Source organism: Emys orbicularis, chromosome 6, assembly GCF_028017835.1.
Source record: "Emys orbicularis isolate rEmyOrb1 chromosome 6, rEmyOrb1.hap1, whole genome shotgun sequence".
In the NCBI taxonomy this organism is placed as follows: Eukaryota; Metazoa; Chordata; order Testudines; family Emydidae; genus Emys; species Emys orbicularis.
In genome coordinates, this window is record NC_088688.1 from 102425899 (window position 1) to 102445288 (window position 19390).

Here is a 19390-nt window from a genome sequence, read left to right on the forward strand (position 1 = left end):
AGTCAATACCGGGGACGGGATCGTGAGGACCTTGTCCAGGCCATCCCGGGCCTGGGAGAATTGGGAGGCTAGCCAGAGTTAGAGGGGCCTCATCCGGAGTCTGGCATGGCAGACCACGTACGTGCAAGCCACCATGTGCCCCAGGAGCCGAAGGCACGACCTGGCTGTGGTCACCAGGAACGAGGAGACCGAGGCAATGAGGTCCCTTAGGGTCTTGAATCTGTCCAGGGGAAGAGAGGCCGTGGCCTTGGAGGAGTCCAGGAGAGCTCCAATGAACTCTATGCGCTGGACGGGCACTAAAGTAGGTTTTGCCTCGTTCATGACTAGACCTAGGTTTTTGCACATGGCCAGGAGTAGCTGCACGTGGGACTCCACCTCTGGACGAGAATCGCCCTTGAGGAGCCAGTCGTCCAGGTAGGGGAAGATTTGCACCCCCTTTTTCCTGAGGTATGCCGCCACCACTACCATACATTTCGTGAAAACCTTGGGGGCTGTGGATAGGCCAAAGGGGAGGACCGTAAACTGGTAGTGCCCCATCCCCACCACGAATCTGAGGAAGTGTCTGTGCCCCTCGAAAATGTGGACATGAAAGTAAGCGTCCTGGAGGTCCAGGGCCGCGTACCAGTCTCCCGGGTCTAGGGTGGGGATAATAGAAGTTAGGGACACCATGCGGAACTTAGAACGGGTTAGGAACCTGTTCAGGTAGCGCAGGTCCAGGATGGGTCTGAGACCCCCTTTCGCCTTGGGGATCAGGAAGTATCGGGAGTAAAAACCATTGCTCTGGAACTGTGCTGAGACGCGTTCCACCGCACCGAGGCTGAGCAGCCGATCCACCTCCTGATCCAGGATGCAGACCTGCTCAGGATCTCCCAGGGCCACATTGGGGGACGGGTGGCTTGGCGGGGGGGGAGGGGGAGAGGGAGAGGGTGGGTGTGTGAAGTGAACTGCAAAACGTATCCCTCAGCAATAGTGCTGAGGACCCACTGGTCCGACGTTATGCGGGACCATGCCCTGAGGAAGGCAGACAATTGGTTGCAGAACAAACTTTATTGGTCGGGGGGGTCTCCCTGGCAACAGGCCCAGTGCCCCCCTGTAAATAGTCAAAACTGCCTCCTTCCCTGCCTCTTGCCCTTAGAGGGACCAGGCTGCTGGGCAGAGTGGGACTGACTCTGTGACCGGCGTTTCTGGTCTCAAGGCCTTCTGTACGGGGCTCATATCTGCCCCTAGTCGGTTGAGCCGCCGGGAGCGATTTGGCCTTGTCCTTTGCCGGAGGGACGTAGAGACCCAGGGTCTGCAGGAGTCTTTCATCCCATGCAGCCTGACATCCATTTGGTTCGAAAAGAGCGCCTTGCCATCGAACGGGAGGTCCTGCATCAGGGATGGGGCCTCCGTCGATAGACCCTATAACAGGAGCCATGATGCCCGGCGCATGGAGATTGCAGACGCCATGGAGCGAGCCGCCGTGTCAGCCACATCCGCCACCGCCTGTAGGGCCGCTTTAGCTGTAGGGCCCTTTCCCACCAGAGCCTTGAAGTCCTTCCTATCCCAGTCTGGGAGAAGGGGCTCGAACTTAGGCAAAAAGACTCCCACAGGTTAAAGTCATACCTGCTGAGTAAGGCCTGGTGGTTGGCTACTCTCAGCTGAAAACTAGCTGACGAATAAATCCTTCCGCCAAAGGAATCGAGTCTCTTGGCATCTTTGATCTTAAGGGTGGGCGCGGGTTGGCCTTGGCGCTCTCTGTGGTTCACCGACTCAACCACGAGCGAGTTAGGTGCTGGGTGGGAGTAAAGGTATTCATGACCCTTCGCCGGCACAAAATACTTCCTTTCAGCCTTCTTGGAGATAGGGGCCAAGGAAGCAGGAGCTTGCCACAAGGAACTGGTGATATTGGCAACACCTTGGTGTAACGGCAGGGCCACGCGGCCCGGAGCCGAGGGAGATAGAATGTTGAAGAGGGAATCAGTGGGAGCTGGAGCACAAACGACGACGTCTGTTGCGTCGAGATCGGCTCCGGTACCCACGCCTGACCGGGGAGCGTTCCCTGCGCTTCTCTCGGTGCCTGCGCTCGCTGGCGGGCGACGTAGAGGGGGCCCGCGATTCCCATCTCAACAACGGGTCGGAGAGTTCGGCCAGTGTTGACGGTGGCCGGGAGTCCCCCAATGAGCGGTCGCTGCGTGTCAAGCAGTGTGGGGAGTGATCCCTGGAGCGAGAGCTGCGGCTCGCCGAAGAGGTCTGACGGGCACCTAACGGGGGCTTGCCTCGAGACCTGGGGCCCATACGCGGTTGTGAGCTCGGCACGGGCAAAGACATAATGTCCTTTGCAGCCTGCACCACCTCCGGCGTCGACGGCACCGGGCTGCACCGCTCTACACGAGTCGGAAGTCTTACGCCCGGGGGGGGGACCGAGAGCTGCCCAGCGCGGGACCAGCCTCCCCCTTGTCCTTATCGCGGCGTTGCCGCGAGGCCGGGCCCTTCCCTTGCTTCCTGGAGGGAGAGCGGCGCCGAGTGGTCGAAGGGGCCTCGCTACGTACCGACGACGCGGCGGCCGGTGCCGAGTCCGATCTGCGCACCGGCGTCGGTGTTATCGCCGACTCCATTAGGAGAGCTCGAAGTCTGAAGTCCCTCTCCTTTTTAGTTCTTGGTTTGAACGACCTACAGATTTTGCAGCGGTCGCTAATATGAGTCTCACCCAGGCAGCGAAGACACTCAGCGTGAGGGTCGCTCCTGGGCATAGAGCGGCAACAGGAGTCGCACAACTTGAAGCCTGGGGTGCGGGGCACGCCCCGAGCCCAAGCTAACACTGAGAACGATCCGACGAACGGTACCACTAGGGAAGAAAGGCTGCAGCAGAGCTGGAGCGCAAAGTTCCGACCACCTTCACTAGCGGCAAGAAGGAACTGAGGGTGGGGGGAGCCCGTGGCTCCCCTTATAGCGCGATATGCAGACGCCACTCCAGGGGTCGCCGCGGTGCTCCCCCAGTAAGGGTACTGCTAAGGGAAAAACTTCTGGCACCGGTGCACGTGGCGAGCACGCAGACCTACTGTGGAATACACAGGAGCAATCACTCGAAGAAGAATGCACCATTCACATTTTCTAACATAAAAAATTAAAAAGAAAAGAAAAATTAAGAATCCAAATAAATGTAAATTATTCTATATAACTACTTAAAAATAAATGTGGTATATCCTCCTGATTAGCAAAAACCAACACCAAATTTAATGTGAAGCTATATTTAGTCGCAAATCAACATAAGAACTAACCTTCTTTAGAAAATAACTAAAAAGTATAAATACAAAACCAGATTATAATAGATTATTTAAATGAGGTTGCCTGTTTGCTAATTTAAATAATTATTAAAATGGGTGATTTAAATAACTTTGATTTAAATCAATCTGCCCTGCTTTTAACAACTATTTCACTGCTCACACATAAAACATCTGCAAATAAATGATTAATTTATTTGAAACAGATTTGCTTACATAGTGGCTGGAATCCTTATCATCCACCTTTCTTTTTTTGATGTCATTGGAATATTCAGGACCATTCCTGCGTTTATCCGTGTTTCGCAGGCTGTCCGATACCAACAGAGAATTACTCTGTAAAGACAAAAACAAGTCAATCAAAAATTCCTTCCCGAATTCCTTCATATACACCTGAAAAAAAACTAGATGCAATAGATATTTTAGAAATGTAATACCGTCTCAATCTCTCATTCGATTTAATTCAACTCAAAGTCTTCAAAGGCAAATTATAATTATAGGGATTCATGCATTTTACATTTTGCTTATTCTTTGCTTAATCTTTGCATAAATCAACCTATCAGAAACTTAGTTCACTCGTCAGCAACTATTTGTGAGGTTACTCAATTTAACTGACCTCATTGTTTTACTTTAGAAGAAACATTGTTTATTCGTGAACATACAGTATTTTATATGTATTCACATACAAACATACAATGGCATTTATACATTATAATTGTAAATTTAAAGTTATTACCTAAGGATGGATTTCTCATTTTTACAATGTCAAAAGCAAATAAAGCTTGGAGGATCTGCCCATTGCATGTACCATTATGAACACTACCTCTTAAAACAATAACAATTAAGTAGGTGTTAGCTACAGAGTAAGATTACCCAGTGCTCGTTTATTTATTAGCTGTGATAGTAACCTCAAAAGGATGCCCTCAACAAATTTACTGCAAACAGAAAGATTAAATATTTTCACTGCCAACATAAAATTCACCATTAGTGTGAAATTAAAGCTATCACATTGTTTAATCAGTCTTGGACTTAAAAACTGAGGCCAATACACACACAAAAGACAAGAGCAAAGACTAATCTTTTCTACAAATGAGACAGACTACTTTCATTCAGTTATGAAAAGTACAAACTGTTGACCCAAAGAAAAAAAGGCATTTTAAATATTTTTGGGGTCACATGACACAATTTGACATGCCTCTGATTCCCATCTCCCCTCCAGCTAAAGCATTAAAACATGTTACAATGAGTTCTTTTAAGTACAGAATTAGCATATGCAAGAGGGCAATTTGTTCAGTGATGTGTTACTGCCATGAACAATGCTGAATGAGTTGTGCAAAAAACTCCTATCAAAAAGACCTGATAAGCCTGGTTTCTAAAAGCCATCTAAAAAAAGATTATCACAAGAAGGAAGCATGGTGCCAATATATATTTACATACTTAAAGGAAAACTTACTTTAGGCCAAATCAGATACAGTGGTGAGTCCAGAAGGAAATATTTGTGTATAATTAAAAGCCAGATATTTACTCTTAAAATATCATAAACATAACCTAATAGTCAGTTTGCTACTCATTGAATGACTCCGCATTTGAAACCGAAGCTTTGCAGTGCTCAAACATTAATGCTCAACCACATAGAGGAAGAAAACAAAACAGGGTACACAAGACAATTTGAATCCTCTTTTGCCTACTTCAGAGGCTGTACTTTAAAGCTCCCTCTAAGCTCTTTTATTCATGACTATTCAAGCTACACAAATGCCAGAGGGCTTTACACAAAGCATATGGGAGGGTCCAATGAAATTCAGTATAAAGAAGCTCACAGTAATGTCTTTACCACAATGTTTTGTGGCTAAAAGGTGGGCTTGTTGGATGACTGAACTAATTACCTTGATAAGTATAGGCGGAATTTAACCCAGCTTCTCCTTCAAATACACACACAAGAGAATAAGGAAGCCAGTGTTTCGGAAGCAATATATATTAAAATCCAATTCTGATGAAAAATGGATTTGTATTTTAAAATGAACACCCAATGTCTGCAATAGAAGATATAGCTTAAAGAGACACAGTCAACTCAAATTTGACCACAAAAAAATGCTAAGAAATAATTTTTTAAGCAACACAAATATTGCAGGATTGAGAAGCTGAAAGGGAAACTAATAATAAAATGCAAAACTGACTTCATTTGTTTTCATTGTCCAAACTCACAGAAAATAACTGTAAAAAGGGAAAGAGCAATTTGTATTTTTAAGACCGGGATCCTGCAAATTATTCCACATGGGTGTAGATTCCACTCATGCAAGCAGCTTGCAAGATCTGTGCCTAAAATATGTTGAGAGTAATTCAAGTATTAACAGAGATAAGAAATAGGTTTTATTTTATTTTTAAATTAAGTGTCCCTTTAATGCATAGTTCCTGCACATATGATTGTACCCTATGTTTACACGCACGTGTCTATACCAAACAATGCTGACACACTTCTGTGCAATTCAGTATTCTAAAAAACGATAAAGAAAAACTTAGTTATCAGTCCAGAAAGTATACATGGCATTATATAAACCCCAAAAGCAGACTCATGCACACATACAAGCAGTTCCTAGGATATGTATTTAATTATTAGTTTACAGAATAATAATTAAGGGGCAAGGATCCACAGTTTCTGGGATGTAACTTCCCCATCCCAATAACCACTAGTAGTCCTTATCCATTATTTTTTGTACCTGTGCCCCAATGGATACGCAGAGGTTACATCAACTCATCTAGATCAGTGGATCTCAACCTATTTAACATCGTGGGCTGCACATGCAGCTCTCTGTGTGTGATGTAGGCTGCAACCACACAATATATATACTACTTGTATGGCACTGAGGATGTCACATGGCCGCACATGGGTGCTGATTGGGCCGCAAGTGGCCCCAGGCTGTAGGTTCAGAACCACTGATCTAGATATTTGACTAGTTTTACAACAGACTAAATAAGAAGCACTAGTGAAGTCAGTACAAACAAAAAATTCATACACACAATAACTTGTTTATCCTGCTCTATATACTATACAATGAAATGTAAGGACAATATTTATATTCCAATTGATTTATATTTATATGGTAAAAATAAGAAAGTAAGCAATTTTTCAGTAATAATGTGCTGTGACACATTTGTATTTTTACGTCTCATTTTGTAAGCAAGTAGTTTTTAAGTGAGGTGAAACCTGGGGTACGCAAGACAAATCAAACTCATGAAAGGGGTACAGTAGTCTGGAAAGGTTGAGAACCACTGCTCTGGGGCATTAACAATACAGCAAAACGTACCCCATTTATAAAGTGTTAATATCACCATTTTTAACTGTCACTTCAAATGCTACCTTGCCTTCTTTATGTCAGCTATGCGCGACTTCCAACATATTTTTAAAAGCTAACAGTTTTGACTGGATATAGTTTGGGGTGTAGCAGACAAGATAATTATTTTAAAAGGTCTTGGAAAAAAATAACTTATCTTATTGGGTATTAAATGCAGACTTGATCCATTGCAAACATCCCCACTTACTTTGGATCAGGCCTTAAATGCAGAAACTGTTTTCACCAAAATTTCTACTGGGGGCAAAGGAGTGGGGGAAGAGAGAGAGTCATTTGAAATTTGTGTGTGTGTGTGTGTGTGTGTGTGTGTGTGTGTGTGTGTGTGTGTGTGTAAATGGGGAGGGGCAAGGCATGTTAGAGCTACCCCCAATACAGTTTCATTACCCTGCCGGGTCACATTGGGGATGGTTAATGGGTAGCAAGGACCTGAGAGACTAAACTTATTGGCAATCTTTTTCAAGGTTATTCTTAAATAAAAATTAAAAAAAAACAAAACGTTTTGCCACACCGACTTGCGACATCAGGAAATCTACTCATGATTTTTCAGCCCCTTCCATCCCTCTCCAGTTTTCCAGACTGAGGAAAAAGAGAAAAGTGACTGGAATGGCTATTCCTCAATAGTTCCTCAAATGGAAACTCTTAACCCAGAACGAGAGTCTCTTCGCCCAGGTCTACACTATAAACTTACATCAGTATAACTATGTCACTCAGGAATGTGAAAAATCCAGATCCCCTAACCGACATAGTTAAACAACCTAACCCCTGTGTAGACAGCAGCATGTGGAGATGAAGTACCTACTCTGAAAGGAGAAGCCCTCCCGTTGTCATAAGTAGTGCCTTCACTTCATGCTGCCGCAACATTTAAGTGCAGACCAGCCCTTATTCTGGAATAAAAATATCCATGAGAAGCTACTTCAATAGGCATTCCAGTAATTTCCCTGACAAGCACTGAAGCCTATGATGTAGGAATGTGAGCAGGATCAATTAACATGACATGTCCAACATCCTAGAGTTTGAGATCTTGGATGGTTTGGGTGTTCATTCACAGATTATGCCAACACTGTTCTGGGTTGCATAAAATCACAGTAGACAATAAAGGGATTTATTTTAAAAAATTAGATTTTACTAACTATTCAAAAAAAAAATAGTTACATTAACAGCAGTCCTGAAAACAATCAATTTAGACTGGGTAAATTCAATGATTAGTCTGGGCAAGAAATGAAAATAGTACATTAAAATATTTAAAGGTTTAAGAGCAAGCTTCAAAACTTCTACCACAATTTATGAAAGTATTTTTTTATGTATGTATGCTTGCTATTGCAAACTACTCCTTCTGAGTGTCAGTTGTATGGAATTCCATCAGGTGGTATGAAAGGGTCTCCATTTTCCACTCATGTTACTAGCACTTTATGAAATACTGGAATGACACAAATGACAGTAAACAAAAAACTGGGACACAGATGACTATATCAAATTTTTTTACCCAGGGCTCGGCGTGCCTCCTGCCAACAGAAGTGACTTGAAGGTTCAGAGAACAGTTACCAATTAGAACAGCAAACTGAGAAGATTCTCCCATTATGTCAGGTCAAGTACTGTCTATATTTCCCACATGATTAGTGCCCTAAATGGCATAATATAGGACTGATAGCATTGAAGAGCAGCAGCTTCACAACACCCTCATGCAGCTGATATTTCTATAGAGATCTAATCAGTTCTTGTCTCTCTCTTTTATGGCTAATTTAAATATAACAAATGAAATAAAAAAGGTAGCCTTACCATTCTACAAATGACTAATTTTGAAATGTTAGAATTATTGTTTTCCCTATAGAAATAATACAGATTTTATAGATAATAGTAAACTTTTCATTTTGGATTGAAATCTACAGTGTTAACTGATTTGTGTCAAAAAATATCTGGTTGACTCACTAAGAAAAAAAACAGCATGACACCAATTTTTGTTTTGTCTTAATTTCAGTAGACTAGACACTTAATTGAGGATAATCCTTCCTTTCATGCTAAGAACCCAATTTACCAGGGATTAAGAATGCGAAGTCTACATACAATGTATCCAGATAGTTATAAAATTGATTTAATCATTTATGCCAAACATTTTATTTTTCTCCAGTGGCTCAATGTTATTATTTATTTGCACAGATTCCCTTCTTCAAGTAACTCTTGAAAAAAGAAAAAGAAAAAAGCTTAATGTGACATTACTTCCTGTCAGTGTTACCAGACAGCATAAAGGCAATCATGGATCTCAAAGCGACTTTGCTGCCAACAAAATTCAAACACTGAAAGCATCGGCAACAAATGTGAAAGGAAAACCCGCTCATGGATGCAGAGAGAGAAGGCAGGTTTCCTAATGTGAATATAATGCACATTATTCAAATGGATTTCCTTAGCTGCCATTCCGATTCCCCTTAGGAACTCTTTCCAAACCACAAGGAAAGTACGTGTCAGCAGGACAGACTGGGAGTCCAAAACACCTCATTTATCCTCTGTTATACTACGGCATAGGGAAGTTAATTTGCTAGCACACACCACATTGACAATTAGCTTTACATTGAACATTATAACAATTAGGTAGCAGAATTCCCATCACATCTGCGTGCATGTTTTAACTACACCTGGGACCAATTAAGACATTCTCTAGAGCTGTATTTTTTCCACTGTGCTTGGTCATTTTACAGATTCTGCTGTACGTCTAACCAACTGCAATGACTGACCTCAACCATTATAACAGATTGAACTCTCACTTGTCTGTACTGTCAGCAGACCAAAAAAAGGCTGATATGTTCATTTAGCTACCACATTAGACCTGATCTGCTGCACTGCACACCAGCATTATCTGCCAACATCCCTATGTACCAGGAAAACAAACATTTATCTTTTGTCAGAAAGAAAAGCAGGAGCAAATCTAACATCTACAACCAAAATATCAGAGGGCCAAAGTAAGCTTTGATGCTCACTATCAAGAGAAAGAGGACTGTCATGCTCCACTAGTAAACAAGAACAAACAGCATGAGTTGAATAGGAGGGAAATCATTTCACAGGTCCTATGGGGTGTACTTTTTTAAAGTATCTGCCCAAGAGTAAAGATTTGACTCAAGTCCTAACAACTTACAGTTAGTAACAACTCTACCACTGTTCTCTACCCAACCCCCACCACCCTAAGATATGAGAACTTTCTTCCAGAAAAATAAGCTGTAGGAAATTAATGTTAAAAATAAGTGGATTTTTGTTTTAAATATGAAGCCTTATTGCTCTTTTGCCATCTTCCCTCATTTCTCTTTTTATCCTCCCCCCCCCCCCCCCGCATCCCTGTTTTCTTCCTCTACTTGAAATTAATTATAAATATTTTATATTTTTACAGGATAGAGAAGCACCACAGCTACTATTAAAAAGCTACCAGTTATTTATGTGCTCTGTGGGACGCGTTGCCTGAAAACAGGGGCAGTAATCAACAAAAGTTTCTATGGCATGGGTCAGAGAAACAGACTGAAGAGTACAATGGTTGGATTTTTCGGGGGAGGAAGGGCTAACTGAAATGAGTGTGCACACTAATTTAATAATTATTATTTTTAATTTACATATACAATATCACAATTGTCAGCACCAATCATAAGCTAGAGAAACCACTACTGTGCACTACTGTAGACTGGTAATGACCTGCACAGAATGAAGAAGGCTTCCTACATAAAAACTGAAGTGTATTTGAAAAAGTTTAATTACAACTGGAACTTAAACCTAATAATGGCAACAACCACCATCATAAAAACTGGTATCTTCACATTATTATATGAGCACAGTGAGAAATGCCAAATTGCTTTCCTCTGTGCTTCTGTTGAACTCAACATTTTCTAACTAATGTCTGTCAAAATGGGGTCAGGAATTATCCATAAATACTTATCTCCACCACCCATTCCTCTTCTCTTTTGTTTTGTAACTTTTGTTGCTAGCCATCAGCACTTGCTGCTTCAAGTTAGTTTCACACTAGAGTGCAACACAGTATTCCACAGCTCTTGCATGCAAGTAACTCTAGTTAGAGTTAATTGGTATTTTGCATGCATTTGGACACAGGATTGGCCTTATTTATTTTTAAGGGCCATGTCAAGTTAAAAGTAAGAGAGGGATAACATATGGTTAAAGGAAGCATGGTAGCTTCTCTCTTATAAGCTCTAGGAAAGGTACTATCTTCTTGGTGCAGCTACGAAAGCATTGGTTCTTTAATATATAAATGCATACTAATCTTTTCAAATTATTATTTATTCAAAATTTCATTTTAAATAGTTTACATAAATCATTATGTCCACCACAATCACCTCCCCCAAGAAAGAGAAGCATCCAAAGAAATATTTTAGGATGTTTGTCTTTGGGTGTTTGAGTTCTTTGTGGGTGGGGTGGGAGAGCGAGAAAGTTTTCTATTCACTGTACAAAGAACATGACTGCTTTATAAATATTGCTGTTTTCATAAACGGTAATCAAGGCAAAAATTAACTACTTTCAAACCTAAAGGTACTTTATAAGTCTTCTAAAAACATACTGTCGGAATTCTTGTCTTCAGACAATATGAATCACAAGTGCATAAAAAAAGATTAAAACTCCACTATCTATGAATTACTGTTGATACAATGCAGTACTTGAAAACATTTGCATTTCTATGTTGTCCGAATAGACTGCTAGAACAGTGACAGCACAAGTGATAAATGAATACCTGAGATGAGTCTGACAGATGTTGTCATTATACCCTTTAGAGAAAAATGTGGACAAAGCTTGCTGGCACTGAGTCTCCTAAAACCCTTATTAAACTTCAGTTACAGAACTTAGTTAGCATAACTGACTGGTCAGCTTTATTAGCCGTAGCCCAAAAGGATCACAACAGTTAAAATGTCTGCATTCCTGCGCCAAACTCTGTTAAGATGGCTCATTTTTGAAGCTCTGCCTTCGAAACTGGCCAAGTTGAATTTTGAAGATTTAGTTTAAGTTATCATCATCATCAACCTCAGAAATTGTGCATTAAATAGCTTTTATTTTTCAAAAAGTTTGCAGACAAATTGCACTTATACCAATTTCAGGATTTTTAGGATAAGAAGAGTGACAAGATAAGGGAGAAAAAAAAAGTTGTTGTAGTCCAGCCACTCCGATGCAGTGAGAGTATGTACAGTAGCAACTTCTAAAGGCATTGCTCACACACAATCATCCAGAATTATAATAAATTTGCTTAATGCACCTCCACATGCGGAGTATTTTACTCCCAGTTTTCACTAGCTTATGCATCTGTTTCAAACCATACAGTTTGAAACTGATGGCATGTATTAGTCTGGGTGCACTTGTTTTTTTTCAAAAAGAGCCTCACAAAACTCTGAACAGCTTTAATCCATTAAATTACATTAATACCTCACAGATGAGCATTAAAAGCTTGCTTTGTATTTGAATACTTTTATCTTGCAACTTAGAGTAATCAACACCCATTGATTGCACTGGAAGCTCACACCAGTTATCTTCACTGGAAATTATAGGGAAGTACTGCAAAGCAATATTGAACAATATTGCAACTACTTTAGATTAACAACATGGTTTCTAGTGTCTTGGGTGATCAGAGCATATTTCTGTCAGCAGTTTTGGCAGCATCACCATATGCATTTAATATGCAAAGCCTCATTGAAATAAATATGTAGGTCACCAAGATGACGGATTTAAATAGTAATCTGCATGATAAGAATATATAGTACTAGATTAGGAAACACTATGATAAGATTTATAGTCATGTGGACATGACTTATGTAACTATGACCAGTTGAATATTAGCCTTAAAAAGGTATTTAAATATAAAAACCATTTCCAAGTGACATTAAAGATGTGACTAAGAAAGAAAATTCAAACCAACCAAAACTCACTGTCAAATAAATGTTAACCACAAAGGTTAAATCTGAATTTGGATAACGTCCCATGGATTCTAAATATCTTTAAAAATAAATAAATAAAAACGCAAACTTCTGTTTGCCATGAAACGGATACAACGTGTTTTATGTGTGTTAAGTCACATGCTTAAGTTCATCTCTATTCAGCAAAACATGTAAACCCATTTAAGTGTTTTGCTGAACTGGGATCTAAAGAGTGGCAGACATCCAATTCTAGGTGGCATATCCAAACAGCAAGGACAATAAGCATGGAATTTTCTTTACATTTACTATACATTCTTCAGGGCCCTGAAGTCCCCCATGATCCTATGTGATACCCCAGAATGCACTTATGCTAGTTACCTCACACCCACAGCAGAGAATCATGGATTTTACATATGGTGGCAGGTTGTGACTGGGGTGGAATTGTTTCAGTTGACTGTATGAGTTTAATTATAATTAAGAAAATGAAACTGCAAACTCACACAATGTACTAAAAAGGCTTTTCTGGCAGCCCGACACAGCAGATCACATTTATACTGTATCTAACTTTCTTTGTTGTGCATAATGAAGGGTTGCACAGAGTCTGCATTCTATAACACTGCGTTGTCATTCTGGGCACCTAAAACTTTAAAGTCAACACATCTCAAGTGTCCTTTGCATATTTGCTGTTTAAGCATACTGCATATTTCTCAAATTGTCACATTTTTCTTTAAATTATTTGCAGAATATTTTTAGCAAAGTATTTTACACAGGACCAAGAAAAAAGTGTGATGAGATCCATCTTTTGACTCAGAGAAAATACTTAACTAAAGGTGGGATTCTCAAGAGCACCAAATAGATTTAGGAACACAAATCCCATTGTTATATAATGGGACTTGTACTCCTCAATCCCTTCAGTGCTTTTGAAAATTCTACCCTTTAACCATTTCCACAGCTGTACTGACATTAATGATGCCACTGCAATGAGCAAGGAAATAAATAAGAACGGTTAATTCCAACTTGGAAGCAAGAGAAAAAGATCAGTTTATCATATAAAAAGCATGCAGGAAATTTTTAATTAAAATATTTCCAAGCCCTGCCATTCAAACAACCGACATTTACAAGCAATATAAACAAAAACAGGTAAGTGTCTTAAGGCTAACAGACAATGAATAACCCTAGTGAAACTGCATCTTGCACTGCAGTCTAATTGAGAGAGAGAATAATCACAACTTATTTTGCTGCATAAAGGACTAAATTCACCCATGGCATTAGTGAATAGTTTCATTTTATAAATCAAAATAAATACCTGCTGACACCTGAATTTGACATCATTACTCAGACACAAAAGTGTGAAGAAAAAACAAAGTAGCGCCCTTTGGCGGACTTTTCTTGGGATGGGGACAGAAGGGTGGGGGGCTAAACCAGATCCTTATTTTATAATGAAATTTTTATTACAGTTTATGCCTGAAAGGAAATTATTCAAGGGAAATTGCAGCTGATGCATAAATCAAGTAATGAAGACATTTGTATGGGTAGAGAGATTCAGTTAGAGAAATTACAATGCCCAAGAGACTGAAAACAGCAGTAATGTGTGGATTTTGATTTCTCACCTGTTCTGCAACTTAAACTTCTGCAGATTTTTTTTTAAAAAAAAACACCTTAACTGCCACTCAAAATATGAGCAATAAACATGACAAAAAAAAAAAATAGCTCCAGAAGGCAAACAAATCAAGTCTGATTAAAGTTCAAATCTCCGCCATTGCCATGATTTTATCATGACCATAGAAATTTTGTAATTAAACAGTTTCTTTTAATTTTTCCAACTTAAACAATGTACTGAACAGGGTACATATATGCCTATCATATACAACTATGACTACACAGGAGGGAGAACAAGGAAACCTACAGAGAAAAAACAGGTGCGAGTAATTTTTGTTTATCTAGTATTGTTGAAGCAGAAACATTTTAAATGTTAACAGAAGTATTGGTACTTACTGTGCCCGGCTCTCTGTCTGCTCCCGTAGTAACCAAGAAATGCACAGACATGCCCGTTCAGACACAGAGGCAAGAACAGAAATAAAAAAAGGGGGGAAAAATTAGAACACAAGCCCCGAACAGTTTTAAAATGGCTTTTATTTATATAAGTCATTGCACATTCCTAATACAGTGATTTCCTGAAAATTACAGTATTTTGTAAACATGATAGATTTACAGTTTAAACATACACAAAGCCTAGTTTTTATTTCATGACAGAATAAATTATTTTTTTCAAAAATTAGTCAAGTGCAATTTTGCCCAATATTTAAATGTGTACTAGAACTTAAGCCTATGAAACTAAAGTAACAGATACAGTTATCTAAACCTTTCATTTAACACATTCACTTCAAAATTTAACTTCTCATTCCCCTCTTCCCTTCTCCCCACCAATTTAACAACATTAGTTTCTTTGAAAAAATTTACCCAATTATGCAGTTTAACAATTATCCACAATATTGTGCAGGCACTGGTGTTACACTAAGCATTCCCCAGGATGTCAAAATGCCCTGCAATCTATAAAGCAGGAGACACCTAATGGATCGCCTATTTCAAATACTGAAAACTTCCAAGCTTAATTTTGCTTCAGTGGTAGAAATGCAGACACACTTTAAAAAAAAAATTTTTTTTTTTTTTTTTACAACAGTTTGTTCTCGTTTTCATTCTATATAATTCGATTTCTTTAGAGATGCACACAATTTGCAGCAATGTGCGAATTTGACAACGTCCTAATCAGGCTTGCCATGCCTCTCACCTCTGTGGTGTTCTGCATCATGATGCTTCTTGTCATCTTTTATTGCCAAGTGAGACTGCCCACCCAAAGCACTAGAGAGGGCAAGAAGGCCAGCACTGCTTCCAAGTGGAGGAATTCCAGGAGGCTGAAGTCCTGATGGGTGTGGTGTAAGAGGCACTGGAGGTCCATGGCCATGGGAAAGATGCTGAGCCTGCAACTGCTGCTGCTGTTATGGATGGTATTGTTATTCACAGGAGGAAGTATGCGAAGCACATAGTTGAGGAAGAAAAGAGAAGAAAAATGTTGGTTAACTATTCGTAATCAATCCTATTTTTACCCTATCTTCCTCTCCTCTCCACCCCACCACACTTTGTGTCACCTACTCCTGATCTGAGTAAAGCTAAACAAAAGTAGTTAAAAACACATTAGCCCGGTCTACAACAGCACTCCCACCATCACTGAAATGGGCCACTTTTAAGAAAAAATGTCTACCAAAAAGACAGCCTACAAGACTGCATTATTTCATGCTTAAACTGAGCTTTTATAAAACCTGTGTTCCTAAAATATTTCAGTGTCTACACTAAAAAACCTAGCTAGCATCAACCAGTTCATGTATTCAAATACAGCACTCCCTACAAGCATTGTGGTGCTTATGGATTATGACACCTCTCTCAATTTCAGGTGCAGCTTCCTAGATCAGGTGTATACCACTGTCTTTATTTAAGGTTGCCTAACACTTCCTATTATAAGGCTCTGTTTTAAGTTGCTTATAATTTTACCAAACTTTTACCATTCAAGATGAAATCTCCCATGCTGGGGGCATGCCTCAAGCTGAAATTTTTGGGGCAAGTTTCTGCAAAAAATGGTTCTGCCATTTCCAAGAACAAGATTAGGGGAAATAAGTTGTTTTGCCCAAGTTAAAAAATTCCCTCAATTAGTTCACTGAGAACTCCTGTTTTGAAGTTGAGATTTGAAATTTGGCAGGGGGTTTCCTTTGGGTGAGGGATGTGCCTTTTGCTGCCCCTGTGTAAATCCATCGAAGTTTCTAAATGTGCAGTTGTTAGAATTTGGCAGCTAATTTCCACAAGGATTTCACTTGCCATTCCAGGGATGCAGGGATTTTCCTGCAATTGCTGCTGCTGACTGTTGCGACCAGCTGTGGCCCTGGGCACAAGAACTAAGAGCGGGGAGACTTGTCTCTCCTGTGCTCTCAGTTGACCCTGTACTAGCACCAAGGCAGTGTGGAAAAGAGAGTAGCTTGATCTGAGTGCAGAGGAAACAGCAACCAGACTGTGGGGCAGGGGGTCACTGCAGAGGGTGCAGAATGGGACAAGGAGCCATTGGGTGAGGGAAAGAAATAGGACTGGGAGAGGGATAGACTAGGACTGACTAGTCAAGGAGTGTGGGTCTGGGCTCAGTGTGTGGAGACTGGTACTGGCTAGCAAACTGGGACTGGGACAAGAAGCCATGGGGACAGAGAGTCTGGGAGGAGGAGGCAGAGAGGAGGGGAGAGACAGGACTGGAACTGAGAAAGGCTGGAGGAACAGAAGGGAGTCAGGCTTGACAGAAATATCTGACCACTACAGACAATTCTATCCAGTACCTGGAATGTAACCCAAGATTCCTGTATCTCCCTGTTCCTCTGCAGTCTGCAAACATCTGTGAAATCTCACTGACAAAGTGCGCATTTCATTCCCCTCGGGAATGTACTGGGCCACATAGAAGATGACAACCTACTAGTGCTATTAGTTACTCCATAAGCTCAAGTGGCAGAGGATCTAAATGTTTTAACACTGTTGTTGAACCATATATGTCTCACTATGACGTCACAGGATGGAATTGCGGGGTGGTGGTGGTGGGGGGAGCGGGGGGTTAGTTTGCTTTTTTAAAAATCCAACTACACACACACACACACACACACACACACACACACACACACACACACACACACACACACAACACTACAATAACAGAACATTACGTTTGCAAAGTCAAGCACTCAATAGTTAGAAATGCCAAAATTAAGGATTCCTATGCAATTCAGCCCTCCCTGCACGTATGCATTATGAGAGAGTCTTTAATTACATGATCACATACTCTCTTTTCCCCAGAGGGCCCATGCTTCATTCAGTGCACAGGATGGACCTGCTCTAGCAGTGAAGCAGGGCTGGACCGTTGCCTCATTTGGTGCAGAAGTTTGAATGAGACAGGGGATTACAGGAAGACAAAGGATAGCCTCATGGTTAAGGCAGGTGAATGCCACACTAGAGAACTAAATTCCATTCCTGCCCCAGCCACAGAGTTCTTATGTGATGCTAGTCAAGTCACTTAAACCAAACTTTTAACAGGTGTTCACTAATTGTGTATTCCTCGTTATATGTCTAACTTGAGACCATGGAGTCTGATTTACAACAGTGCAAAGGACTCAACTGCAACTGAAGTTAATAGGAACTATGCTTTGCACATATAAAGTGCCATATAATGCTGAATACTCTGAAAATTCAGATCCTATGCATCCCAAATTGGGCACCCATAATTAGTAGACACGTTTGACCTTAATGTCTCTGTGCCTCAGTTCCCCACCTAAAACAGCCTCCTTGGGATGTTGTGAAAATAAATTTAATGTTTGTGATGCACTTGAATAGTACAGCAATGAACGTCACAGAAAAGCCCAAGAGTAAATGTAATAATCCTGTCTTCAGAGCAGGGTTGGAATAGCATGCACTAAATGGGGCATGATCAATGACAACAAAACAAAATACTGAATAGCTGCTCATTAAGTGATCAATTATTTCTGTGCACTCTGAGGGAAGAGGCCTGTGGAAAAACCAGCATGCAATCATGTAATTAAAGATTGCATCATAATGCATACGTACAAGGACACCAAATTAACGTCGCACAGACTACTGTAGTAACTTTGGAGTGCTTGACTTTGCAACTTTAATACATTTCTTTTTTCTTGTTTTATATTTATTTTTGTGTTCACATGTAAAGCATATGTTACATTTCTCAGAGCTATGCAATATTACACATCTAATGTTAGCATAAGATACATATTTGCACCTGTTCATATCATTATTTGGTCCAATTATTGTTTCAAAAAGAACGTCTTGCACAAGGATTGCACATGGTGGAAAGGGAAAAAAGTTATGCCTTACTACATCTCCACACAATCCATACAGACTGCAGAGGATCACTAGCCCCTACCCACAGTCTTTGGGCTTGTACGCATGAAGTGGGGGGGGGGGGGAGGAAGGTTACATTAAAATTGTGGTTTAAAGTAGCTGCTTCTTTCTTTCTTTCATGTCCTGGGGTTGGGGTGTCAAGTGAGGGGAAAGGGAGCAGAGCCAAGACCAGCCAAGTATCTTCTCAGCTGCCCTTGAGCCCACACACAGCCAGTAGGTGGGTAACCTTAACAAGCAGACTGATCCAATCCTCTGAGTGATCAGACCTAACACTGGGCACAGCATTGTGGAACTACACCAGGAACACTACTTGACTGAAATGGTGCAGCTTCCAGGCCACAGCAGTACTCCAAGAGTTCAGACAGAACTGACATTAACAAAGCGGTTATTGGACTTACACAGAGCTACTGAAGCTGTAGCAATACTTGGAATGTTTATGGAAAGTTATGAGCATTCCAGTCTGTTGTTGTAGAAACCTGCATTCTCTAGTGTACACCACCTAAAGTGCTTGGGTTAAACCTAGCCTTCTCCCCCACCACTCCTTTGGGCAGCTATTATACCGCACTCTCCTTTTAGCTAAGTTCAGTAGCTGTAAAGGTTTGGTGAAAGCATTTCAGAGTATATCAATATTAACAAAACTGAATTTGTTTGGTATCAGCCATCTGTTCCTGCATCCATTCATAAGGGTGCCAGGCATGCATTTTATTGGGAAAAATCAAGAAGAGTAGGGTATTCCTCCTTAGACCACAATCACTCATTTCACCTGCTGTACACTCTGAAGTGCTTTCACCAAACCTTCAAAGCAGCAGCAATGGGGAAAACACTTTCTCCAGTACAACTGCGGAAGAATCCTACATGATCCTTTACAGACCTGATCTTGGTCAGTGTTGTGTCAGCAACTAGGAGAGGGACAGACCTTGGCTTATTTGTAAGGACTCTCCGTTAT

General features: G+C 40.9%; 1 protein-coding gene across 6 annotated transcripts in view; it reads right to left on the minus strand.

Annotated features, from left to right (window-relative positions):
* LOC135880300 (transducin-like enhancer protein 1) overlaps positions 1-19390 on the minus strand; it is a 114406-nt gene that overhangs the window by 54596 nt on the left and 40420 nt on the right. For 3 of the 6 annotated variants that reach the window (XM_065406554.1, XM_065406550.1, XM_065406549.1), the window contains exons 7-9: positions 15281-15485; positions 14488-14504; positions 3480-3596 (exon numbers count right to left, since the gene is read on the minus strand). In XM_065406554.1, the coding sequence (XP_065262626.1) occupies positions 3480-3596; positions 14488-14504; positions 15281-15485 (339 nt within the window). Of the gene's footprint in view, positions 1-3479; positions 3597-14487; positions 14505-15264; positions 15486-19390 lie in introns of all 6 variants that reach the window. The other 3 variants (XM_065406552.1, XM_065406551.1, XM_065406555.1) reach the window with 3 other exon arrangements.